Source organism: Micromesistius poutassou (assembly GCF_964030765.1).
Source record: "Micromesistius poutassou genome assembly, chromosome: 5".
Taxonomy (NCBI): domain Eukaryota; kingdom Metazoa; phylum Chordata; class Actinopteri; order Gadiformes; family Gadidae; genus Micromesistius; species Micromesistius poutassou.
The window spans coordinates 3,058,948-3,084,605 of record NC_140275.1 but is presented as its reverse complement, the minus strand read 5'-3'; the positions used below and the strand labels follow the sequence as shown (position 1 = coordinate 3,084,605).

At 51.0% G+C, this 25,658-nt stretch overlaps 1 protein-coding gene across 3 annotated transcripts in view; it reads left to right on the top strand.

The window, feature by feature from the left end:
* The window catches only part of LOC311342774 (serine/threonine-protein phosphatase 2B catalytic subunit gamma isoform-like), a 30,950-nt gene extending 5,364 nt beyond the window's left edge, over positions 1 to 25,586 (top strand). Inside the window, exons 2-14 of one of the 3 annotated variants that reach the window (XM_084467597.1) lie at positions 1,315 to 1,512; positions 3,287 to 3,411; positions 7,830 to 7,941; positions 10,466 to 10,611; positions 11,387 to 11,526; positions 12,952 to 13,029; positions 13,122 to 13,216; positions 13,701 to 13,826; positions 14,159 to 14,236; positions 15,944 to 16,028; positions 16,545 to 16,642; positions 19,774 to 19,800; positions 22,511 to 25,586. In XM_084467597.1, the coding sequence (XP_084323723.1) occupies positions 1,315 to 1,512; positions 3,287 to 3,411; positions 7,830 to 7,941; positions 10,466 to 10,611; positions 11,387 to 11,526; positions 12,952 to 13,029; positions 13,122 to 13,216; positions 13,701 to 13,826; positions 14,159 to 14,236; positions 15,944 to 16,028; positions 16,545 to 16,642; positions 19,774 to 19,800; positions 22,511 to 22,653 (1,451 nt within the window). In that variant the 3' untranslated portion in view covers positions 22,654 to 25,586. Of the gene's footprint in view, positions 1 to 1,314; positions 1,513 to 3,286; positions 3,412 to 7,829; positions 7,942 to 10,465; positions 10,612 to 11,386; positions 11,527 to 12,951; positions 13,030 to 13,121; positions 13,217 to 13,700; positions 13,827 to 14,158; positions 14,237 to 15,943; positions 16,029 to 16,544; positions 16,643 to 19,773; positions 19,801 to 22,501 lie in introns of all 3 variants that reach the window. The other 2 variants (XM_084467596.1, XM_084467598.1) reach the window with 2 other exon arrangements.
* Positions 25,587 to 25,658: the final 72 nt, after the last annotated feature.

The window sequence follows — 25,658 nt, the reverse complement described above, 5'->3', positions numbered from 1 at the left end:
AACTAGTACCGTGGTGCAAAAATTAAATGATATTCAACTGGTTTGTGGTTTGTGAGCATGCAGGCTGAGTCGACCATGTCTGTCTGTTCATAATGTCATCAGAGCTGAGCCGAAGACGTGTGTGTGTGTGTGTGTGTGTGTGTGTGTGTGTGTGTGTGTGTGTGTGTGTGTGTGTGTGTGTGTGTGTGTGTGTGTGTGTGTGTGTGCGTGTGCGTGCATTATGAGGAGTGAAGTGTAAAATGAGAGTGTAGTTAGAGGTGTGAGTTTGAGGAGGGAGTTGTATTGGGCGAGTGAGGTGTTGACTAGAGAGGTGTCCTGTGGCTTGCAGGAACGCAATTTGGGCAGTGAGTTCTGTTGGAATACCGTTTGGAGAGTGAGGGGTGTGTTGGGCGTGCCATTAGAGGAGTGGAGTGTGTGTGTAGACAGTTTTAGGAGTGAGTGCTGTTTGAGGTGTAGTGTGTACACACAGTTTGAGGAGTGAGGTGTGTTGGGGGTGTAGTTAGAGGTGTGTGTGTGTACACACAGTATGAGGAGTGAGTTGTGTGTTAAGGCCCTGACACACCAACCAGATTATCGGTCGTCGGACAGCCTGTTCGGTGTGTGCTGTGCGATCAGCCTTCGGTGATCTTTTCAAGCGGTCTGTGTTCTTTTCAGCCGATGGCACATGTTGAATCGGCCATGACCAAAACGGTCCGACTGCCTTTTCTGCCGACGATCGGCAGTGGGAATGGTGTGTCAGGGCCTTTTATAGTGCTGTTTGACGTGTCTGGTGTGCCAGATGCATCCAGTAAGATGCAGCTGTTGCACTTCTGCAATAGTATGGCCATTCAGTAAAAAGAAAACATCATAGAAGTTTTGATGGTAGAAAAATGCCTAAAACACGCAAAAAACTCACAAGAACCGAAAATGAACTCTTTCAAAACTCTAACTAGCTGTTTGATTATAAGCACGTGTATGTCATCTCCCGTTGATGTAACTGCATGTCCGGGTTCATCCCTTTGCACATAAAACGCCCTGCCGGCAGACCGCCCTCCAATCACGCCCGCCCCACAGCAGGGCAGGAAACGTGGACGGAACATGATCCAAATGAAAGAGTCGTAATGATCAGTAATGGAGTTATTCTAATGGGCTGCGTTGACCTCCCTCTGTCCTCTCTCCCCGCTCCTTCTCCTCCCCCCCCCCCCCCCCCCCCTCTCCCATCTTCTCTTCTCTCCTTGCTCTCGGTCTCCCCTCTCCCCCTTTTTCTCTCTCTCTCTCTCTCTCTCTCTCTCTCTCTTCCTTCTTCTCTCCACTCTCTCTCCCCCCCCCATACAGCCGTCCCCTACCCACCGCAGCAGAAGCTGACCATCAAGGAGTTGTTCGAGGATGGCAAGCCCAACCCGGAGGTCCTGCGGAACCACCTGGTGAAGGAGGGCCGCGTGGAGGAGGACGCGGCGCTCCGGATCATCAACGACGGGGCCAACATCCTGCGGCAGGAGAAGTGCATGCTGGAGGTGGACGCTCCCATCACAGGTACGCCTCCACGGACCTTTAGGGGCCTACAGACCTCCAGGCTCTAGGGGCGGACTGGGACCTCCAGGCTTCAGGGGCGTCCCAGGGCATCCTTGGACCTCCTGGAACCCCCAGGCTCCAGGGGCCTCCTGGGACATACAGGGGCCCCTCCAGGGACTGTCGCTGTTGGGCGAGTTGTGTTCCGAGTTGGTTTTTAATGTGCACGTAAACATAGATGACACACATTTCTGAAAGGTGTTTATTAAGACGTAGGACACATGAGAAGAAGTAAACCTATAAACACCAATAAACCGGAACTTTTGACACACATCAGTGCTACGCCTTCATATTTGACACCCAGTCTGAGTCAAGTTATGAAAACACTGGAGCGCTGGTGAGTACACAGGGGAACAGGGCTTGAGGTTCTCCCTGTAGTCCATTCCCCCCATTAAGATCAAAAGAGACGCGTTTCCCTTGATACACGGCAGTGATATCAGAGGTTTAAACGTGAGGGTCCCTGTTGTCGGTTGTGTTTGATACAGTAGACTGGATTGTAGTCTCTCTAAAACCGTTGGTAGTGATGACTGCTGCTGCCTGACTTGGCCCGGGTAGCCTTGAGGAAGGCCTTTCTCTGATTAAAGTGGGCATCTCAAAGGTTTTTGTGTGAATAAATGTGTGTTTAGTCATGGTCTATCTAGAATGAGTTAACTCAATAGGAAATGAGCCTATTGTGAAAGTGCCCACTGATGAAAGCCGTTCTATTTACAGTATTATGAATGATGGGCGGTCTTCTGTGACAATGTCCAGATCTCTGGGAAAAAAAATGACTGCATATTGCCAAAGAGAAGCACACATGAATCTTCGAGATTGGCTTTTTAAATAACGGTTAAATACAAAATAAATATTGGAAGGGATCTGATGGTGTAGAGGCTAGAGCGTTCTACTCCCAGCCAAAAGGCTCTAGAGTAGAGACACAGAGTAAATATTGTGCATGAGCACATTTATTTAGATCATAGAAGCAACATCCATGATGCACACGTGAACTAATCACCGCAGATGTAGCTACGCCACGCGGCGCGCGGCGAGGGAGGAGAGCGCTCCGGCTCCTCTTCAACAGAGCGATGCTCCACCAGATGGCCTAGATTCCCCCCGTATCGCAGATTCAACAGGAGCCGTAATGAAGGCAGGACTCGCTGAGCTCTCTGCGGCGACACCAGCCATAAACCCGTCCCCTAGAGCCACGCCGGGTACACGCGCAGACAGCCCCGGTCGTGAAACCGTGGAGCACCCTGGGGCCCCGTAGGCGGAGGCCCTCTGAAGTCCCACTCGAGCCCCGCGGAAGTGTCTAGGAGGCTCTCCACTGGGGACAGCTCTCTGCTCCCTCGGTCACGTGACTCGTTGTAGCCACAGCTTTGATTCAAACCGCTAAGACGCCGCAAGGAAACTACAGGTCACCGTTGGGGAGATTGTAATGGCTCCCCTCTCCAGAAAAAACAACTCTCTTGCCCCAACTAGTTTGAGTGCGTTTTGAAATGTGATGTTGTAGTTTTGAGCCGTAAAGGGCCTGTGTTGTGTGTGTGTGTGTGTGTGTGTGTGTGTGTGTGTGTGTGTGTGTGAATAGAATTGAGTATCTTTTGTCTTGAAAAGTTTCATTAACATTTCGCCATATGTCAGCGAGCCTATATTTAGTCCTTTTATATAACTGTACGCAGCATGGCTCTGATGTTTGCATATCGGTTTCAATAGAGATGGGGAGGTTTATTTTAACCGCGGTGCATTGGGCTTGTCGTTGCAGTATGCGGGGACGTCCACGGCCAGTTCTTTGACCTTATGAAGCTCTTTGAAGTGGGCGGGTCCCCCAGCAACACGCGCTATCTCTTCCTCGGAGACTACGTGGACCGGGGATACTTCAGCATTGAGGTAAGGACCCCCAGTCGCCGCAACGCTGACAGCTGCCGCTGGGTGGGGCGGAAGGCTAGCCCGGCCGCCTGCGCTGGCAGCCCTGGGTGATGTTATGGGCGGCATGTGGCTCAGGAGGTAGAGAGCGGGCTGGCTGATAACCGGAAGGTTGCTAGTTTCGGTCCCAGGCTCCTCCTAGCCTCAGAGTGTGGAGGTGTGGAGGTGTGCAAGAATGGGTGAATATATTAGTGTTGGCCCCTCTGCCCCACAGCTCGCCGTCTCTGCCATCAGCAGACAGTGAGACCCAAGAGGTTACCTCATGGCTTTAGAATAAATGGTAAATGGACTGCATTTATACAGCACTTTTCTAACCAGTGGCCACTCAGAGCGCTTTACAATATTGCCTAACATTCACCCATTCATGCACACAATCACACCGACGGTGGGGAGCAGTTAGGGTGAGGTGTGTCGCTCAGGGACACACCGACGGCGCTGTCAACCACGCAGGACGACAGCCAGCTCGTCGGGAGCAGTCAGGGTGAGGGCGTCTCGCTCAGGGACCCCTCGCCATTCAGCTAGGAGGAGCCGGTGGGATCGAAACTAGCAACCTTCCGGTTACCAGCCAACCCGCTCTACGTCCTGAGCCACATGCCGCCCCCCAAACGCAGGACGTTTCCCGGTGCCCGTGTGTGTGTGTGTGTGTGTGTGTGTGTGTGTGTGTGTGTGTGTGTGTGTGTGTGTGTGTGTGTGTGTGTGTGTGTGTGCGTGTGCGAGCGAGCGAACGGCGTGTTAAACACGGCCGTTTTGTCCTTGTCCGGCGTGATTGACCGATGGGGTATAAATGGAGAGCAGCCTCGGAGAAGGATGTTCGCTCTGTTCTTCAGCGCCTGGACAGAGGAGGAGATCCGCTGCCATCCTGATGCGCCGTCCCCGTCTGTCTCGGCCTCGGCCTGGGGCACACATGTCAATCTGGGTCATGGTGTTATTATCTCATCAATGGCAGTGGGGAGCACTTCAGAAGTGAAAGTAAACTAGGACTAAGGGGAAGGCATTCCACATTCACAGAATGTAGCTCAGCTCAGAGTTTCTGGTACACAGAGGAAATTGGTCCCACACACACACACACACACACACACACACACACACACACACACACACACACACACACACACACACACACACACACACACACACACACACACACTTGCTGAACCAGTTGAACCCAGCGGTAAACTCAAAACTAGCATCACTCCATCGCCACGCTCTCCATAATAAAGTACTGGCTTCTCTGCTGCTCTTTGATGCTCTAAAGCCCGTTCTGATCAGAGTCATGTGTGTCGGGGTTCAGACCCCATTACCTCAGCAGAAGACGGGCGCTCTGAGTTGAAGAGAGAGCGACGTTAGCGGTACATCGTCGGTGTGATACAACAGCTGCCGCCCGATTAGAAGCTGTCAAACACGGAGAGAAATCTCAGTGCGGAGCCACTGGCTGAACTAACAGGTGTTCGCTCCGTGGAGAGGCAGTATTATGAATATGATGCATTAATATACATTATTTGATAGAAAATAAGTAGTATTATGAATATTCTGCATTAATACACCATTTCATAGAAAATAAGCAGTGTTATGAATAATCTACATTAATATACATCATTTGATAAAAAAATAAGTAGTATGATGAATATTCTGCATTAAAACACATAATTTGATAGAAAATAAGCAGTATTAGGAATAATCTACATTAATACAAATCATGTGACAGAAAATAAGCAGCATCATAAATATTCTCCATTAATACACATCATGTGACAAAAGAATCAGCATTATGAACAATCTGCATTAATACACATAATTTGACCGAAAATATCAGCATTATGAATATTCTGCACTAATCATTTGACCGAAAATAAGCAGTATGATGAATATTCTGCATTATTACACATCCTGTGACAGGAAATAAGCGGCATGACGAACAATACACAATGTTACGTTGTCGCTTCCTCGGTTTCATCTCCTGAACAGAAGTGAGCCCGCCCTGGTCGCTGACGACGACCATCGCTGTAGCAGCCAGAGCACGATGGCGGCGGACTGTTTGGGTTTGTGTCTCTCCTACCGGTGCACGGTGGGTGATGCCAGACTACACAGCGCTCGTGTCGTCGCGCATCGCCTCACAGGTCTAGCGGTGTGCGGGGGTAGCGGTGGGTTGGGGGGGGCGGGGGGGGGGGGGGTGCTTGTGATGTCCGCTGGGCATGGCCGGGTTTGCGGAGGTGGCTCAAATGTCAGGGATAAAAAACAGGTGAGAGTGAAAGGGCACGGGGGAGGCTGCGTTGGTGCGGCGTGGTGGGCGCGTCGCCCACGCCAGCCCTGGTTGTGTGCGGGTGCTTGGAGGGGGGGGGGGGGTGGGTGGGTGGGCGTGTGGAGCAGGTCTGGCCCACTGCAGGACCGCCCGGGCAGGTTGATGGTGTGGTTGCGCACCTTCTTTTGGTCGTGGAGGAGGGTGAGCAGGGTAGAGGGCAGAGGGGGGGGGGTTATAAGAAGCAGATTTTCCAGAGGAAGCCCCTTCCTGCCGTGACTCAGACCCCGGAGCACGCCCAAGCAGCACAAAGGGCCGTTATAGGGAAAAAATGGATGGTGGTGGAGGTGTGGTTGCCTTGGTAACGTAAAGATTGACTCACACTTGTTTTTAAGGTGCCGTATTACCTTTTTGGTGGCGCCAGGAATTTGTACAGGGTTCCAGAATACACACAACATGTGAGACATTCCCTCCCAGTGGGGGAGGCGGGCTTCGTTCCTCCCACCGGGGATGACTCGCTCTCCCCGGGCCCCAGCTGGAGAGCACATTACTGGGCTTCACACGCTATCGGGGCTGGGTGGCTTTCAGAGTAGAGCCAGCCAGCGCTGCTGCTTCTGCTGCTGCTGCTGCTGCTGATGCTGCTGCACGGAGCTCCAAGGCCATTTGCTTATTGTCTAACGCCCACGCTACTGGCAATATGAGTGGGAGAGAGAGAGAGAGAGAGAGAGAGAGGGAGGGCTAGAGAGAGCGGTAGAGAGAGGTATAGAGCTTGAGAAAGAGAGGTATAGAGACAAAGAGGTGGAGGGAGGGAGAGAGTGGTGTGGAGAAAGGGAGAGATAGAGAGAGAGAGAGAGAGACTCCTTCAAACCCTAGCCTCCTCTCATTTAACGGCGCTGATGTGGATAGACACACACATACATATAAACACACACACGCGCTCTCTCTCCGCTTTGTGTGCGTTATCTTACACAAGCCCACACCTGCTCCGCCCCCACCACCGCCGCCGCCGTTACCTTGGCATCCCGTTGTCAAGACTTAATGGCAGGCTGTGGAGCTCGCATGTTAATGGGTGGGAGGAGGAGGAGGAGAGGAGGAGGAGGAGAAGAAGAAGAGGAGAGGTGTGGTGTGGTGGAGGAGGGGAGAGGTAGGGAGGAGGACGAGGGGTGGAGAGGAGGAAGGGTGGAGTAGGGAGAGAGGAGAGGAGGAGGGAGAGGAGAGGAGGAGGAGAGATGGAGGAGGAGAGGTGAGGTGGGGAGGAGAAGGGGTGGAGAGGAGGTGGAGAAGAGGAGGAGAGGAGGAGGAGGTGGAGGAGAGGAGGGGGCTGACAAGCTGCCGGGTCTGAAGCCCCCCGGCTCATTTGGATTGTAAATGTTTTGCCGGCTTTCGAAAACGGCATCCTCGACGGCGGGGCTCCGGTTCGCGCTTCAAAGCGTATCTGGCGGTGTATTAGTTCTGATTGGAGGTGGGGAGGAGGGTATTATCATGTATTAGTTCTGATTGGAAGTGGGGGGGAGGGTATTATCATATGGGTCGGACAAAAGGCCGCTGATGTTTTATATAATGTGTTGGGTGGGAGGGAGGCTGCGTGCGTTGGGGTGCAGAGATTGATCTGGTCCTCATGACCTTTGTCCTGGGCTCCGTCGCTCTATGATTGTGTACGTGGGTGTAGTTTCTCTGTACATTTATTGTGTAATTTCTCATTTTATATCTTTCATTTGTACTACTACAGTACAGCCGAATCTCCGATCCGGGGTGAATAAAGTACACCTTATCTTATCCAAGAAGGGATAAGCTATGATTGATTTGATGAATTATAGTGTTTTACATCGTAAATGATTTAATCTAAAACATAATGTCACGAAAAGCATAAACTCAAGAGTTCTGAATAATGCGTATCAAAACACTCTATTACTTGGATCGTGCTTCGTGTGGACACTCCCTGTACTGGTCGTCACTTTACAACATGTTGCTCTTGATTTGATGTGATGTTAATGTGATGTTTGTCTCTCCAGTGTGTGCTGTACCTCTGGTCTCTGTGGATGTGATGTGATGTTAACATGTGATGTCTGTCTCCGCCAGTGCGTGCTCTACCTCTGGTCCCCGTTGACGCGATGTTAACGTCAACATGTGGTGTCTGTCTCCGCAGTGCGTGCTCTACCTCTGGTCCCTGAAGATCAACCACCCCAACACGCTGTTCCTGCTGCGCGGGAACCACGAGTGCCGCCACCTCACAGAGTACTTCACCTTCAAGCAGGAATGTAGGTCCCCCGCCGACACGCTGCTCAGAGGCACCCGGGCAGCGAGAGGAGACACGACCACGGTCTGTGGCCTCTGTGCTGCTGGAGGTCTCCACCTGGGCCGGGGGGCGGGGGGAAGGGGGTGGTCCCTTGGGCAAGGCACTCCAGCAGACTCACCCACCACGACTGAGTGGTCTGGCTGTAGCCACACTTCTGTTGTCTCAGGGGTTCCACTCTCTCTTGTGAGGCTCAGTGCTGACGTCCACCCCCCTCTTCAAGGTCTGCCTGTAGGCGTTGAACCCCGACCTGCTCCGTAGTCAAACACCGAACGTCAAGTTGTGGGTTCAGTGCTAGGACACACCAGCTAGCTGACCTCCTTGAACTAAAGCTGTTCTGAATCCTACATCAAGAGTTGAGGGAAGAAGGCTATACAGCTCCTCCAGAACAGCCTTGAGATGAGGTGGTTTAGCACCAGCGTGTGATTGGTTGGCTCTCTCTGGCTAAAGCTACCCTAAGTGAAGAGGTTAGGAGTGCTGAGCTCACAGTAACGGTCGTCTCTAGCTACCGCTAAAGTGCTCCACACACACACACACACACACACACACACACACACACACACACACACACACACACACACACACAGTATTTAAGGGAATCGCTCCCCCCTACTTCCAGAGTGTAGCACTCACCTTGGCCGGATATCTCTCTCTCGCTCTCTCGCTCAATGATTTATGCATGTGTTTGTTTGCGTGCAGGTGTGAATGCATTAGTATGCAAACCTGAGAGATCCAGACATTTGGGAGCTGCGACGCTGTCAGATGTGAATAGATTGCCGTCACTTGAATGCGCCTATTCAATGGTTTTGGGCTGGTGGGTTTGGGTGGATGTGTTCCTGTTCGGGGTGTATTTAACTCTAATTAGGTTATAATAAGGGCTTTCATTAGCATGTCATTAGACTAATTGGGGTAGATAAAAAGCTCTTTGCATTAAGTAGAGCCATCGTTTGACATATGGGGCATGAAAAAGACTAGATTGACGATGGTCTCCCCTGCTCTGCGTTTATTTGGTGTGTGGCAGCAATGACATAGATATTCTGATTCCTGGGGAAATAATGTTATAAAATTGAACGGTACACATGTATCCTGTTGGCGCTGTCCAGTCTGGCCCACGAGTTTGTTTTGTGGAGCATATTAAATTGCAGATATGTTAGAATAGAATAATCTTTGTCTTTGTACAAAACAACAACATTTTGTTGGAGCATGTTATTCATAACAACGCCTATACGATTCCTAATGCATTTAAAACGGCTGCTTCTGATTGGCCTACGTCAGTGGCAGGATATAACACCAGGATATAACACCAGGATATAACACCTGTTATACGATCTAATGTATTGGTTTGAAGCCGTCCAAAACTGCGTTTACAAGAACCTTGGGTTCTTTGTATTTGGTTTGTTTGGAGTCCATAGTCCTAACCTGGTCCACTGGAAACATTCCCATTGGCTGTTGGGCACACCTGGGGAAAACTTATAACACCAGCATCGTTCTGACCTTTCGCTGGAAGGGCCCGCGCATGGCTCCTTATAAGCAGTTCCTTCCTGCTGCTCTAATCGGGCTGTGACGCTATGCTAAGTGGATTGTGGCACGTAGTGAGTGGTCAATAGTTGTGTCCAAAAACAAACAGCTTTTCACTCGGCGGGTCAGGCTGCAGTCAACATGAGAAGCGTCATGGAGCTAAACTATAATGTTAGAGAGGAGGAAAGATTGATTTAAAGATTGTTTAACAGAGAAGAATATCACACCCGTTATCGCCCTGTGATGGTCTCATTTAAAGCTCTAGTCCCAGGTGAATTTAGTTTGTCTGTTTTGATCAATTCAAGGATGTTGTTTTTGTCAAATATATATATATATATATATATATATATATGCATCTTCTTTTAAGGAATTTCTACTGGCAAAGTTGTTGTCTGATTGAATGTAATAGAAATATTTTATATATCGGGTCCCTAATAAACTAACCAAGATTGCACAAGCGGTTTTCTCTCTCTGTCTGTCAGTAAATACTTGCAATTGGATTTATTAGCCTGATAAGACATCAAGATATTAAACATTGTCATGGCATTCACGCAGAGAGCGACCTTGGAACGAGAATCTCCTTTAAAAACCGACCCAGTAGAGCTCTGACACCACGTTCTTGTGAGTGGGTGGTGAGGGTGTTTGATCCACTGCCTTCCACTGCTAACCCTAGTGCATAGTGTTGGCTGAATGATCGCTTTGCTGTCCATTAGTTTCCCACTGCTATTGTACATACAACAATGTCCATTCAAATACTCCCATTCATATCTTTAATTGATTTATGTTTTGGATTCTATTCATACAGTAGTTTATTCAAACTCAAGTTACAACCAACTTCCCCTCCCCAACAGGGATGAGTTGAGTACCTAATCCATGTGTAACCACTCCACCTGCTCTGTTTACCCTCCCCCTAATCTCTGTGTGTGTGTGTGTGTGTGTGTGTGTGTGTGTGTGTGTCCGTCCCCCTGCAGGTAAAATCAAGTACTCTGAGCGCGTGTACGACGCCTGCATGGAGGCCTTCGACTGCCTGCCCCTGGCAGCACTCCTCAACCAGCAGTTCCTCTGCGTACACGGGGGCCTCTCCCCGGAGATCAACTGCCTGGACGACATCAGAAAGGTACAGCCCCCCCCCCCCCCCCAGGCCTCACCGCACACCTTCACCTGGCAGGGAGCGACACGAAGCACCGGTGGGACTGTGTTGTAGACGGCCCGTCCGTAGTTCTGAAAGACTGGATTCAGTAGGAACGGGCTTTCTCCCTTCTAGGTTCATGTGGACGGTAAGTAGACTGGGTAGCCCCGCCCATTCTGCTGGCAACTTGAGTTCGCTCTGCAGAAGTGTCTGGAGAAGAGCAATACATTTATTTCTAGTTTCTATATGTTTTTGCAGGAGCCAATCACCAAGCTGGCTTTTCCCCCCTGGCACGCTATTGGCTGGTTTAACACAATGACGACAGGGAAGCTATGGCAAGCAGCCAATTGCGTACAGTCATTTGAACTCCGCCCGTTGATCACGCCTCTTGTGCTTCCCCAGACCAACGTGCAATCTACGATAGAGCTTGGTCTGGCAATAGCCAGGCTAGACGTTAAGGGCTTGTACTTTCAGACGTTACTTCTCAGGAGCATCGGAGGGTTAGTCATGTGCTGAAGTGTTTTTTTTAATCAAACGGACAGTATAGCGCAGGGTCATTCTGGAATATTATCAAATTATTGTGACAAAGCATTGGAAACTTGGACAACAGTGGTTACATTTTGGTTCATGAATTGCGGTCAAACCCAGTGTTAAGATGAATTCCTGCCTCTGTAAGACACTGTGAGTGGCTTTGTGCTGGATGGGTGCCTGCTGTACACAGTAACCTCGCTCTGCATGAACCTGGTTCCGCGTGTCTCCACAGTTAGACAGATTCAAGGAGCCGCCCGCGTTCGGCCCCATGTGCGACCTCATCTGGGCCGACCCCGGGGAGGACTACGGCAGCGAGAAGACCTCGGAGCACTTCAACCACAACTCCGTCAGGGGCTGCTCCTACTTCTTCAGGTACCTACTCCTTCCCTCCTCCTCCACCGCCTCCTCCTACTTCTTCAGGTACCTACTCCTTCCCTCCTCCTCCTCCTCCTCCTCCTCCTCCTCTTCAGGTACCTACCCCTTCCTTCCTCCTCCTCTTCAAGTACCTACCCCTTCCCTGCTCCTCCTCTTCAGGTACCTACCCCGTCCCTCCTCCTCCACCTCCTCCTCCACTTCTTCAGGTACCTCCTCCTCCTCCACCTCCTCCTCCACCACACCTTCCTCCTCCTTGAAGCTAACAGCAGGAGGGACGCAGCTCTGTGCATCCACTTCTTATAAAACATCCTGCCCCCGCCCAGCTGACACTCCCACGGCTACGCCCCTCTTTCCCAGTGTCTCCATGACAGCGCTGAACCCCAGGAAAGGGCATCTTGCTCTGGTGTTGATCTAATCAAACACAGATGGTCCGCTAACGTCTCCCAACCTTCTCCCTCTCTCCAGGGAGGAGTGTGGCTTAGGACGGAATAGTTACCCCAAACACACCCTTTTCTCTCCCCACCACCCACCGGGCCCCCGTAGCAGCCTCTAAAGCAGCCTCTGTAGCAGTCTCTGTTATAGTCTCTCTGCAGCAGCCTCTATTGTAGTCTCTGTTATAGTCTCTCTGCAGCAGCCTCTGTTATAGTCTCTATGTAGCAGCCTCTATTGTAGTCTCTGTTATAGTCTCTATGTAGCAGTCTCTGTTATAGTCTCTCTGTAGCAGCCTCTATTGTAGTCTCTGTTATAGTCTCTCTGTAGCAGCCTCTATTGTAGCCTCTGTAATAGTCTCTCTGCAGCAGCCTCTGCAGCAGCCCCGTTAAACCTCCAGCCAGAGGGAGAGATGATGTGTCCATCGGGAACGTCACATTATTTCCATGATTATACATTTACTGTCTCCTCCTCCTCCCCTCTCCGTCCCTCTTTCTGCTACTTCATTTCTGTGTCTTTGTTTTCATGTGTCTTACTGATATTTAATGTTTTTTTCCTCTGGTATTGTATTGCATTGTAACGCGTGTCTACAACAGCTCAATAATATATATATATAATATATTCAATTTATGGAACACGTGTGAAATATGACAACACGTGGACCACTGTCACCAGTCAGAGATGGGGTTATGATGAGCCAGTGTTACACCAGAGACTAGATCTTTCTGAGGTTGGCATTTGGTTTTACGGGTTAAAGAAAGCCATGGCGATGAGGACCTTTTTCCATCGCTGGCCAGCCAGAAGTTTACATTATGAGGTCAACGGTTGGCTTTGATCTGTATCTGTAACCGGTCTCTCTATCTCTCCCTCACTCTCTGTCTCTGTCTCTGCCTCTTTCTCTCTCTCTGTCTCTCTCCTCACACTGGCTTTCACTCTCCCTCCATCTGTCTCTGTCTCTCTCTGTCTCTGTCTCTCTCTGTCTCTCTCTCACAGTTATGCGGCAGTGTGCGACTTCTTGGTAAACAACAACTTGTTGTCGGTGATACGAGCCCACGAAGCACAAGACGCCGGGTAAGCCTCCCTCCCTCACACATGGTATCCCGCGTAGCTTCCCCCGGGCTAACGGGCTAACGAGCTAACGTGCTAACAACTGCTCCTTCCAGGTATCGCATGTACCGCAAGAGCCAGACCACGGGCTTCCCCTCACTGATCACCATCTTCTCCGCCCCCAATTACCTGGACGTCTACAACAACAAAGGTTTGCAGCCCTTCCCTCTGCATTAGAGTCCGTTGAGGGTGTGCTCTCTCTCTCTTTGACTGAGAGAACTCCTTGGAGTGAATGCAGATGACGTTGTTAAGGGAGCGCACTCCTCGTGATGAATTCAGATGACGTCGTTAAGGGAGCGCACTCCTCGTGGTGAATTCAGATGACGTCATTAAGGGAGTGCACTCCTTGGCCCGAATTCAGTTGATGTCATTAAGGGGGCGCACTCCTTGTGCTGAGTTCAGTTGATGATTAATCATCTTTTGTTGTTTAATCATTAATTAAACAACAAAACTTTGCCCCGAACCCTTCCCTTGGCACTTTATCTCTTCTCTCTGTGAGTGACACTCTCGTCTGTGTGGTGCTGATTGTCTGTGTGATGCTGGGCTGAACTGGGCTGAACTGGGCTGAACTGGGTTGAACTGGGCTGAACTGGGCTGAACTGGGCTGAAGTGTTTTGTTTGTTGTCCACTCCCAGCGGCCGTGTTGAAGTACGAGAACAACGTGATGAACATCCGCCAGTTCAACTGCTCTCCTCACCCCTACTGGCTGCCCAACTTCATGGACGTCTTCACCTGGTCCCTGCCCTTCGTGGGGGAGAAGGGTACGCAGAGGTTTTATTAAAGTCTCGTCGATGGCGTGCTCCTCTTTGACAGGAGAGACATGATGGATGTTTGTATGGATAGGTTCTATGGAACAAGATGATAGGACATCATTTTGAGATGATTCCTTAAGTTGTCTCTTGAGGTTTCACACGCTCAGCGCTTCACTTGAGAAACTCTGTAGACATTTTTTGTTTGTTCAGTTGATTAATCGCAGTCCCACACATGGGTCAGTTAATCGCAGTCTAAGGCCAAAGCTGCCTTACCTGATGTTTCAAACACACTGCTCCCCATGTGAACATTTCTCATCTCAAGTGTCCCTTCCCCGCTGCAGTGACGGAGATGCTGGTGAACGTCCTCAACATCTGCTCCGACGACGAGCTCATGTCGGAGATAGACGACCAGGGTGAAGGTGAGGGCCTGGACAGGATTCAAGTCCTAAGCATCTTCTATCAGCAGCCTCTAATAGTCTCTCTAGCAGCCTCTGTAGCAGCCTCTATAATAGTCTCTCTGTAGCAGCCTTTGTAATAGTCTCTCTGTAGCAGCCTCTGTAATAGTCTCTCTGTAGCAGCCTCTGTAATAGTCTCTCTGTAGCAGCCTCTGTAATAGTCTCTCTGTAGCAGCCTCTGTAATAGTCTCTCTGTAGCAGCCTCTGTAATAGTCTCTCTGTAGCAGCCTCTGTAATAGTCTCTTTCTAGCAGCCTTTGTAATAGTCCCTCTCTAGCAGCCTCTGTAATAGTCCCTCTCTAGCAGCCTCTGTAATAGTCTCTCTGTAGCAGCCTCTGTAATAGTCTCTCTGTAGCAGCCTCTGTAATAGTCCCTCTCTAGCAGCCTCTGTAATAGTCTCTCTGTGGCAGCCTCTGTAATAGTCTCTCTCTATCAGCTCTAAGCATCTACTATCAGGAGCCAGCCCAAAGCCAGTCACATGGCGTGTAATCCTCACGGCTCCAGTCTCAAAGGGCTTCGCCCAAAGCCAGTCACATGGCGTGTAATCCTCACGGCTCCAGTCTCAAAGGGCTTCACTTGACCACGTTCAGATTAGCTATCCCTGAGGAAAGAGTGAGATCTCAGCCCGGGTCCCATAGGAGGGGACTATAAGGGTCTAACGTTGATCTGCTGCGGTCCACCCCTGGGAATGAAGCAGTTCTTCTGGTCCTCCCAGCTGTTGGCTGTGGCGTTCTCTGAAACCCGACCCACAGTTTGAGAACCACTGACTCAGCGCACCCCTTGGAGTGAATTCAGATGACGTCAATAAGGGAGCACACTCCTTGGAATTAATTCAGATGATGTCATTAAGGGAGCGCACTCCTTGGAGTGAACTCAGATCATGTCTTTAAAAAAGCGCACTCCTTGTGATGAATTCAGATGATGTCATTAAGCAGCGGGTGGGGGTTAGGGCATCTAAGCTTGGAGTGGGCGTGTCTTAATGCTGTGTTAGCGGTAGCGTGGGCGTGTCTTAATGCTGTGTTAGCGGTCGCGTGGGCGTGTCTTAATGCTGTGTTAGCGGTAGCATGGGCGTGTCTTAATGCTGTGTTAGCGGTAGCATGGGCGTGTCTTAATGCTGTGTTAGCGGTAGCGTGGGCGTGTCTTAATGCTGTGTTAGCGGTAGCATGGGCGTGTCTTAACACTGTTAGCGGTAGCGTAGGCGTGTCTTAACACTGTTAGCGTAGCATGGGCGTGTCTTAACGCTGTTAGCGGTAGAATGGGCATGTCTTAACGCTGTGTTAGCGGTAGCGTGGGCGTGTCTTAACACTGTTAGCGGTAGCGTGGGCGTGTCTTAACGCTGTGTTAGCGGTAGCGTGGGCGTGTCTTAACGCTGTGTTAGCGGTAGCGTGGGCGTGTCTTAACGCTGTGTTAGCGGTAGCGTGGGCGTGTCTTAACACTGTTAGCGGTAGCGTAGGCGTGTCTTAACACTGTTAGCGTAGCATGGGCGTGTCTTAACGCTGTTAGCGGTAGAATGGGCGTGTCTTAACACTGTTAGCGGTAGCGTAGGCGTGTCTTAACACTGTTAGCGGTAGAATGGGCGTGTCTTAACACTGTTAGCGGTAGAATGGGCGTGTCTTAACGCTGTGTTAGCGGTAGCCTGGGCGTGGTCTCAACGGTCCTGTTCCTGTTCCAGGCGGGGCGTCGGCGATGCGTAAGGAGGTGATCCGGAACAAGATCCGCGCGGTGGGGAAGATGGCGCGCGTCTTCTCCGTGCTCAGGTACGGCTCTCTCTCTCTGTTCCCCTCTCCTACTCCTGCTTTTTTTTTTTCCTGGAAATATAAAAACCAACAACTGTCTGTCTGTAGAGAAACCATCGCTATGCTGAGTTACGTCTCAAAAGCACAGCCCCTGTGCTGCGATGAGTCACTCTGGTTTGGGTCCCACATTATAACATTAGTCATTTATCTGACATTAACTCTGAGTCTCCCGGCCTCTGGAAACCGCAGCCCTCCGTCACCTCCCCTACGGGCGCTGTCTGGGATACTGCATCTGACAGTTTACCAGACAGACACCAGACGCACTGACAGACATTATCCCTCCCTGGGAAAAGTGGCTAGACTCTTAACTATTTGGGGAGGCTCAACAGAACTCGCAATGCATCCTGTATCAAGGGATGAAAATGACTCCCTCTGTCTCTCTCTGTGTGTCTGTGTGGCTCTCTCTCTGTGTCTGTGTGTCTCTCTCTCGGTGTCTGTGTGTCTCTCTCTCTCTCTCTCTCTCTCTTTTTCTCTCAGGGAGGAGAGTGAAAGTGTGCTGACCCTGAAGGGGCTGACCCCCACGGGTACCCTCCCCGTGGGGGTCCTGTCGGGTGGCAAGCAGACCATCGAGACGGGTAGGTGTCCTGTGTGCCCTCTGACCCTCCACTCACCTCCCCCTCTAACATTGTCGCTCCGTGTCTCTCCTGGTGTGGATGCTGATGGAGGGGTGAGGGGGGTACCCAGGGGTACCATGACCTGGACCCCCTGAGCATGTTGTGTGTTCCCCCCCCCCCCCTCCCCGACCGGCCGTCATTGCCTGTCCTACCTCCACCCACCTATGGGGAGAGACCAGGAGGGATGGGTGGAGCTTAGTGACCTTGCTATGACTTTTGATTGGTGGACCAATAGTCTGAGTTCTCCTACAGGCAGCCATCTGGGTTGGTTGGGTGGGAAAACCAAATCAAGTCTTCATGGAAAATCAAGGAAGTTCATTCTAGATAAGCTCCCCGGGGGAGAATTGTTTTTTTTTTTCCAAAGATTCCTGAAGGAATTTCCACCCAGCCAACCAAGAGGGCCGGATGGATGGTGGATAAGGTCTCATTCAACCACCACCGCGGTCCTCTTGAGTATCGCTCAAAAGCACGTTGCAGAGAACACCCCTGCTGTAAACCTGAAAGGGGCTCACATGGAAACGAGACACAACAGTCAAACAAACTGGGACCGCCACAAACTAGAAACCCAGCGAGGCAGAAAATCGGAACATGTAAAACACACCACGCCAGTGGTCTCTCTCGCCCTCTCACTCGCCTTCACTCTCTCGCTCTTTCACTCTCTCTCTCTCGCTCTCTTGCTCTTGCCCTCCAACTCTCTCTCTCTCACCCTGTCACTCTCTTACTCTCACTCTCTTACTCGTTCTCTCTCCCTCTCCCTCTCTTCCTGCATTGCTTAATAGAACATTAACATTAAATACATCTTGCGTCAATACAAAACCAAACGCCAACCAATCAGTGAGTCCCAGCCCTCCCAGTCCCGCCCCCCAGCTCTGTTTACAGGCCTGTGGTTGGACCACGGGGACCGGGTTGGGTCAGGGGTGAATGTGAACCAGAGCCTCTCAGTATGGTTCTGTGCAGCGGAGGAGTCTCATAAAAGCTGGGCTGAGAGGCAGAGTAGAGTTACTGGTGACACCATTGTTTTGGCTCCAGCCATCGATCGGCCAACCCCTCAAGGCTCCTGCCAGAGCAGAAAATAAACACCAAATCAGGAGGGAGTCTGTGTGAAACGCGACCAGCTATAATATCTTTAGACATTTAAGACATTTCATTCTCATAAATCAACAGCTTCGCCGTATAAGTGTAGGAACAAAATAATTTCTGCACATCTGTCTTTTATGTCATCCAGACACTCACAAGTTAAACACAAGTTAGGCAGGTGGTTGTTTTATCGGTCATCTTGAAGGAAACCTCTCCTCTCCTCTCTATGGGCCTGATCCACCCAGCGGGCATCTTGGTTCCATCTTGCGCCCATCTTGGTTCTTGGCGCTGGCTGTGCGGGGGGACTTGAACAAGGCCTTCAGTTTGTGTCCAGAGCTAATGTTTAGAACCAAGATGGCTGCGAGGTGAACCAGGCCAAAGGCAGAGCGCTTCAGGGCTCATCAGCTATTCTGTAATAACCAGAGCGGGCCCTTTGAAGGGGAGTCGGGGGGGGGGGGGGGGGGGGGGGTGTCTGGTGGGTCGCCCCCCCCCCCCGTCTCCCGGGGCAACCCCTGTCCTGCTGCATCTCTTGATCCGAAGGTCGACCCCGGCCTCTCCTCGGATGGTGGTCCACGCTCCGCCACGCGGAGGTGGAGGTCCACCGCAGGGCGCTGACCCCCTGTAGAGTGGTCTGTCCGGCGGGCGGACCGCTGCATCGGACGCTTCTCTGAATGGACTGCATTTATACTGCGCTCTTCTAACCAGCGGCCACGCAAAGCGCTTTAAGATATAGCCTGACATTCACCCATTCACACACCGACGGCGGCGTCAGCCAGCGAGGGCGACAGTCGGCTGGTCAGGAGCAGTCAGGGTGAGGGCGTCTCGCTCAGGGACACCTCGACACTCTAGCTAGGAGGAGGAGGAGCGGCCGGGGATAGAACTAGCAACCCTCCGGTTACCAGCCCATCCCACTGTACCTCCTGAGCCACAACGCCGCCCACGCAGGAGAGTGCACGGCCTCATAACGACGCCGTCTGCAACATCAGAGCGCGACTCCTCCCCTTTTAAACACATACTCATCCCAGTACGTCCAGTGGTGAGGTCACAGCCCCACCCAGATCACTGGTCTGGAGATCTTGAGAGGGGCGTTAATTACGCTCTGGCCATCGCAGAATTCAGACTCAAAATGTAAAGGGGACATGCTCTTGTCCTGAAGCAACTAGATCTTATTTAAATAGTGTGCTGTCATTTGCCGTTATTCAACCTGAATAATAAGGTGGAAATCTTACGATATTCTCCCTGTAAACCATCAGTTTTACAGGGAGATCAGCCCCCCCCTCTCCGTCCCCCCATCCCCTGCCGCTACACCTAAGCCCTCATAACCCTTTAACACCCATACCTGCTCCACCTGTAGGGCTCCAATCCCCTCTCCTCCGCCCTCATACAGCAGCTCCTCCCCCGGGACACCTCCATGGAGCCCACCCTGCTCTGGATAACAACACGGGTTCCTACTCATCTGACCTAATACGATCTGGGAGTCTGGACCCAATTAAATCGGCATTGTTTCATCAAAGCATTTTTCAATAATCCATTTGATACGTTCCACTTTATACTTCCATTTGATCTCGAATATAATATAACAAAGAAGGGTGCAAAAGACGTAAAACACTCGAGCCGAATAATTTTTAATACGTCCGTGCAACGCAAATGCAACCATTGAACCTCGTCCAGCGCTGATCCTCGATGCATTGACCAAAGGAGTCATCCTAATGATAATACACAAGGAACACTCCGGCATGGGCGACGTTAAGCAGCCTGGGGCCGGCGTCGCGGGCGCCAGCACCCCCCCCCCCCGGGTTATATTTAACAGGGTATGTGGTGCGATGGAGGCTGCCCTATTCTGTGCCTTCTGCCCTTTATCCAGCGCTGGGCTGCTGGGGGCCGCCGGTAATGTGATATGACTGTTTTTACATTGCTATCTCTGGCTGCCTTTGACGAATCCCCTTTCTTGTCCCCCCCCCCCCTCCTCCCCCTTCTCTCCCCCTTCTCTCCCCCCGACAACTGTTTTAACATAGCCACCATTGAGGCGGTGGAGGCCAAAGGTATGAGTAGTGCCCGGGGATCTGCCCCCGCTAGCTGCTTCCTCTGTGTGTGTCTTGTTCACCCCCTTAAAACAAACCAAAAAACACCCTTTACCAGCCACCTTGTACGTTCATGTTCCGTGTCTTTGTAATTTTGTTTATTGTTATATCCCCCCCCTGTGTGTGTGTGTGTGTGTGTGTGTGTGTGTGTGTGTGTGTGTGTGTGTGTGTGTGTGTGTGTGTGTGTGTGTGTGTGTGTGTGTGTGTGTGTGTGTGTGTGTGTGTGTGTGTGTGTGTATGAGAGCGCTCGCCTGTGTGTGTGTGTGTGTATGAGAGCGCTCGCCTGTGTGTGTGTGTGTGTGTGTATGAGAGCGCTCGCCTGTGTGTGTGGGTCTGTTTTGAGCTTGCGTGTGTGTGTGTCTCCCAGCCTCAGTATTGCTGTGTGTTTACATCTATACAAGTGGTCCTCTCTTGCATCACCAGCGGCTGACGGGAACAATCCTCACTCCTCGAATGCTAGCGCTAGCGCAGCGGCTTTATTTAGCCCTGTGACACACAGGTTGTACGGTTAGCCCTGTAGCTACGCTACAAGCTACAACCGACGCTCACAAGCAGCAGAGCTAACAATACCAATTCAAAGGGAGCCCGGAGTTATGGTCTCGTCTAAAAGTGATCCGCGGGTCGGAGTCCCTCCTGCGGTGATGCCCAGTGTTCAGTCGGCCCTCAAGAATAGACCCAGAGAAGGTCGTGGTTTATAATATCCCCCTCGTAAACCGAACAGGCATGGCCGCCGGGGGGGGGGGGGGTGGGGGGCGGAGGAAGGGGCGTGGCCTGGGGAGGGGGTTTCGTGCATCTCTGTGCGGGCGATCCAGAAACACAGCAGGGTGCTGGGCAGAACCGTGCTGACCGGCGGGTCACGTGGCCCGCCGGGACCCCCCCCCACCTCAGGAGGGAAAAGCCCTAAGCCAGGGCCTAGCGGGATAAGGTCAGGGACCTCGGCCCGGCGCTATTTTCAGAGGCTAATCCTGTTAGGCAGCTCTGCTGTCTCGGTGTGTGCTGCTGCCCCCACCTGTTGGAGCCTTCACCACCTCCACCACCACCACCTCCTCCTCCTGCGAGAGTGGGAGGTGTCTCTGACTCCCTCCAAGAGGAGAAGGCGTAGGTGGTGGTGATGGTGGGGGTGGGGGCAGCAAACAGGTGGGTGCTGCCCCCACCTGTTGGGAGCCCTCACCACCACCTCCTCCTCCGAGAGAGAGAGAGGAGGTGTCTCCGACTCCCTCCGAGAGGAGGAGGTGGTGGGGGCGGGGGGTGGTGGACTCCAACAGGTGTGTGCTGCCCCCATCTGTTGGCGCCTTTGTCCACCACCACCACCTCCTGGGGGTCCTGGAGGTAGCCAGGTCCGCTCTCAAGGGGGACGGCGGGGGGGGGGGGGGGGGACACACCCGGGGGGGTCAGTTAGCAGGAGGTGTGCAGGAGCCCCGGGGGGCCGGCGCTGTAGTGGAGGGAAGGCAGCCACCGTTTGGCCGCTGAGTGGTCTGGTCCAGGCTGCTCAGGATCCAAGGAAGGGCTTTTTAGTTTGCTCTTTTAGAGAGGATATGTTGGCTACAGGAAGAGGAAGGGCTGCCATCTTTATCAGGGTACCTTTATCTACATCCGGTACCTTTTGAGCTCTGGAGTCACACAGCCTGAGCCAGACTACCCTGCCCTCCCTGGTGATGCAAGAGTCCCCTGTGTTATCTCTCTCTGTCTCACTCTGTCTCTCTATCTCTCTGTCTCTCACTCTGTCTCTCTATTGTCGATCTATCACTCAGTCTCTCACTCTCTCTCTATCTATCTGTGTCTTCTTGTCTCTCTCCTGTTTCTCTCCCTCCCCTCCCCTCTCTCCCTGTCTCTCTCTCTGTCTGACTGTCTCTCCCCCTCTCTCTCTCTCTCTCCCTCTCCTCTCTGTGTCTCTCTAGCTGTAGCTCTCCCTACCCTAGGTGTTGTTACTTAATGATGGTAAATGTTTGATAAGCTAAATGCACCGAATCCGTGAGCCTCACTGACAACGTCTTGTCTCCTATTCGCACACTTTCTGTCGGGTTTTCCTCGGCTGTTGGGGGACCCCACCGTAAGTCACCCCGTCTGGTGTTTTTTACACACACACACACACACACACACACACACACACACACACACACACACACACACACACACACACACACACACACACACACACACACACGATTGGTGTCACCGTTTCCTGTGCATGTGTTGTGCTCAACGTGCTGTGTTGTGTGTCACTGCATCGAAACACATCCTGTATTGAACCACCAAATCAAACTGCCCTTATTCTAAACTCATAATGAATGCAGTCTGATCCTGACTGACCCCAGCACAGTGCCTTCAACACGATGTCCATTAGTGGTTCTCGACCTTTTCTACTTGTGTACCCCCGCCAAGATATTTTCTCAGCCAAGTACCCCCTTCACCTGCACACAAACATTTTTGGCAGGAAAAAAAGCCACTGACAAATAGAACGCACATCCATTATTTATGTTCATAAAAAAATTAAATAAAAATACTCCCAAAAAGGTTTGGTGCCGGTGAAGATGGTAGAGGTGGTTCACTAGTAGAAAGAGTCTGAGCACCACTGTGCCTAGTGCGCCCACGGTGCCCCAGGCCTGTGCTCCTGTCTGATTCCCCCCCCCCCCCCCTGTGGTCGTGTGCCCCCCCCCTGCAGCCATCCAAGGCTTCTCGCCCACCAGGAAGATCCGCAACTTCGAGGAGGCCCGCGGCCTGGACCGCATCAACGAGCGCATGCCCCCGCGCAAGGACGGCCAGCAGCCCCCCGCCGACGCCACCGTGGCCAGCAAGAACGGCACGGAAGGATAGGGAGGGGAGGGCGCCGCGTGGTCCGACCCCCTTACCCCCAGAACCACCGCTCACCACCCCCCCCCCCCCCCCCATATTCCCCCCCGCCTCCCCTACACCACCCCCGCCCCCGCTCACAGTGGGAACTCTCTCTCTCTCTCCCCCTCTGTATCTCTCTGTCTCTCTCTCTCGCTCTTGTCTGTCCTCACTCTCTCCTTCTCTATCTCACTCTCTCCTTCTCTTTCTCACTGATTCTCTCTCTCTCTCTCTCTCTCTCTCTCTCTCTCTCTCTCTCATTCGTCCTGTAAAGACTGACCGTCCGTTGACTGGGACGACTGGGTCTGATCCCAGTAGTATTTGAGGGGGTGTCAAAGATAATGAAGGATGTTTTTAATTGCTGGAAGAAATTAACATGTGGGGTATCAAAAGATAGATTGCTAATTTATTTATTAAAAGAGATATAGTAGAGATATTCTGTGTTCTAGCTACAAAACTACGAATGAAGACATTTCCTGGTCCTAATGTTGCTCCACCCAGGTCATGACCTTTAGGTCAATCCTAGAGGTCAAACTCTCGGGGTGCTGGGTCGAAGAGTGTGACGGTACAACTCCACACTCTTTAATTGAGGGGTGCAATCGTCAATTTGAAGTATTCTTTTGTTCTGGGAAGGTTAACGTCGACTTCACCCAAAAAGAATACGCAAAAAAAAAAGCCATGTTTAAAAAAAAATATCGTCCAAGAAGACTTTCAAAGGTTCAAATCTTCAGCGTTTGCTTCTATATAAATCTATATACTGTATGTGTGTGTTGCTTGAGGGGATCCGAGAGGCAGGGCACCGGGCTGGGTGGGCATGACGTTTATAAGGGAATATACATTGTAGTATTATATAAAAATAATGATTTTATACCTCCAGTGGATGTTTCATGAAGATGTATTCTAATAGTTTTATTCAAAGAAATGGTCTCAAACCAACTTAAACAAAGGGAATCCCGCAACACCACTTCCTGCTCAGTATTTACTCCGTCACCCGAAGGTGTATTGTGTATATAACGGTTCTCCTTTGTTTGGCAACCATTGTCACTTTAAAAGAGTAACACCGGCCTCCTCTCGGTCGCAAGCCGCTCATCGGCCGCGTCCTGAAGCGTTGAGAAGGGGAGACGTCAGGACCACGCGTTCTTCCTCCAACACGGCCGACCTAGAGGCAGCTTGGCTGGTTCTGTGTGTTAAAGAAACCCAAAGTCATGCTCCCCCCCCCCCCCTCCTCCCCCGGGACCGGGAGCAGGGCCAGACCCCCCCGTCTCCCATCCCGTCTCTGTACCGGGATCGCTCCAGCCGGAGGGAGCGGCGAACACACAGACGGACCGGGACGCGTTTTGGATGGGATAAGTGTCTGGACCGCGGGACGGGAGCGCGCTCCCTTGGACCTGAAGAAACCCGCTTGCTATGTTGTCCGCGGAGGCTGGACTGAAGTTCTTGTTTATTTGTTTAGAGTGAAGCAGGTCTGCGTAGGCTGTGTTGCCCAGACGCGGGGCCTAGTTTGATTTGATATCGTTGCTTTGTGTCGGACACTAAAGAGGTATGCTTCTGTAGTCGTTTTTGGTTCATCTTTACTGAGCGCTGTGAGAGTAACTCCATCCGTTCTTGATTATGTGCAGACGTATTTTCCTTTTATGGTTTTAAAAAATCGTGATGACTACTGTATGCGCAAAGGACAACAGAAACAATTTCCTTTTAGTTGATTATTATTATTGATGGCCATACCCGTACCCTGGTGTGAGTCATCCACAATTTGTGGATTTATTTTTTATTTTTTAAAGGTACAGTTGCTACCAACTGCCGATGGGAACTCCTCCGCAGTCCTGTAAAGATGTACATTCTGCCAGACGGCGTTTTAAAGAGCAGCTACACCGTGCACAACATCTGTGAGTTTGCTGCCACCTAGAGGTCATATCCATAGTACACTGTAAAAAATACAATTTGATCAGTATTCAAAGGGTGCATGTATAAATATATACATATTTGTTTTCTTTATACCAAAAGTTAAATTCATTTAATTATATTTTATAAATGGAAATGCCTAATACAAAGAAAAATTCTTCCACATTTAGTCCTACCTTTTGTTTTTAGCATGGTCAGACTGGGTTCTGTGTGTAATGTATTTATTACAACCATTAGGATTTCCTATCACAGTCTCCTCAACCCTTCGGTGGCAGGAAACTCCCAGGTGTAACCAGTTGTTAACCTTGCAGCCGGTGGAGCTGATATAGGTGATTTTTTGCTCAAATCCCCCACCCACTCTGGACCCTTTAAGATTCATCCTGGCGGGGATGCAAACCCACAACCAACCCCACACCTGGTGCTTTGACACACCTGACTGTATTCTGTTGTCTTTCTGTTGCTCAGGAAAGAAGGGAAAATAATAAGAAAAAAAAAGCTTTAACATTTGCTATTCTTTTGGGAATTGAACCTTTTTATGTGAGGCAGGGCGTCCATGTGCCATGTCACCTTGGCCACACGTGTAAATGCCAGTGCGTGTGTGTGTGTGTGTGTGTGCGCGTGTGTGAATTGTGAAAGGGGTTGACGTCATTCAAGACAACGGCGGAGGGGTTAAATAAAAGTACTTTCAGTCCACTACCTTGCAGCCATACTTTAAACTTTACACGTTTTCTTAAGATATAGCCGTTTATCGTTGTGTTTGGTAACCTTTCTTAGACAAGCTAAGATCTTAAGCGCTTTGAGTTGCGTGGGAACTGAAAACATTGGGTTTTCTGTGTTTTGTTTTTTTATTTTCTCAAGATGGCGGCCGTGTTGGCTGAGTGGCCCTGATGCGAGGGCATTCAAGTGTCTCTGAATGTAAATCATCTGAAGAAGGGAATGATTTAGAGTGACCATGATCTCGATCTAGATGTATTACTTGAAAAACAAAAATTCAAATACAGCAGTTTTTTTTTGCCCGCCCTTGTTATTATTTCTTACCCATTATTTCTTATATCTATAGATATATAATCTATATCTATATATACATG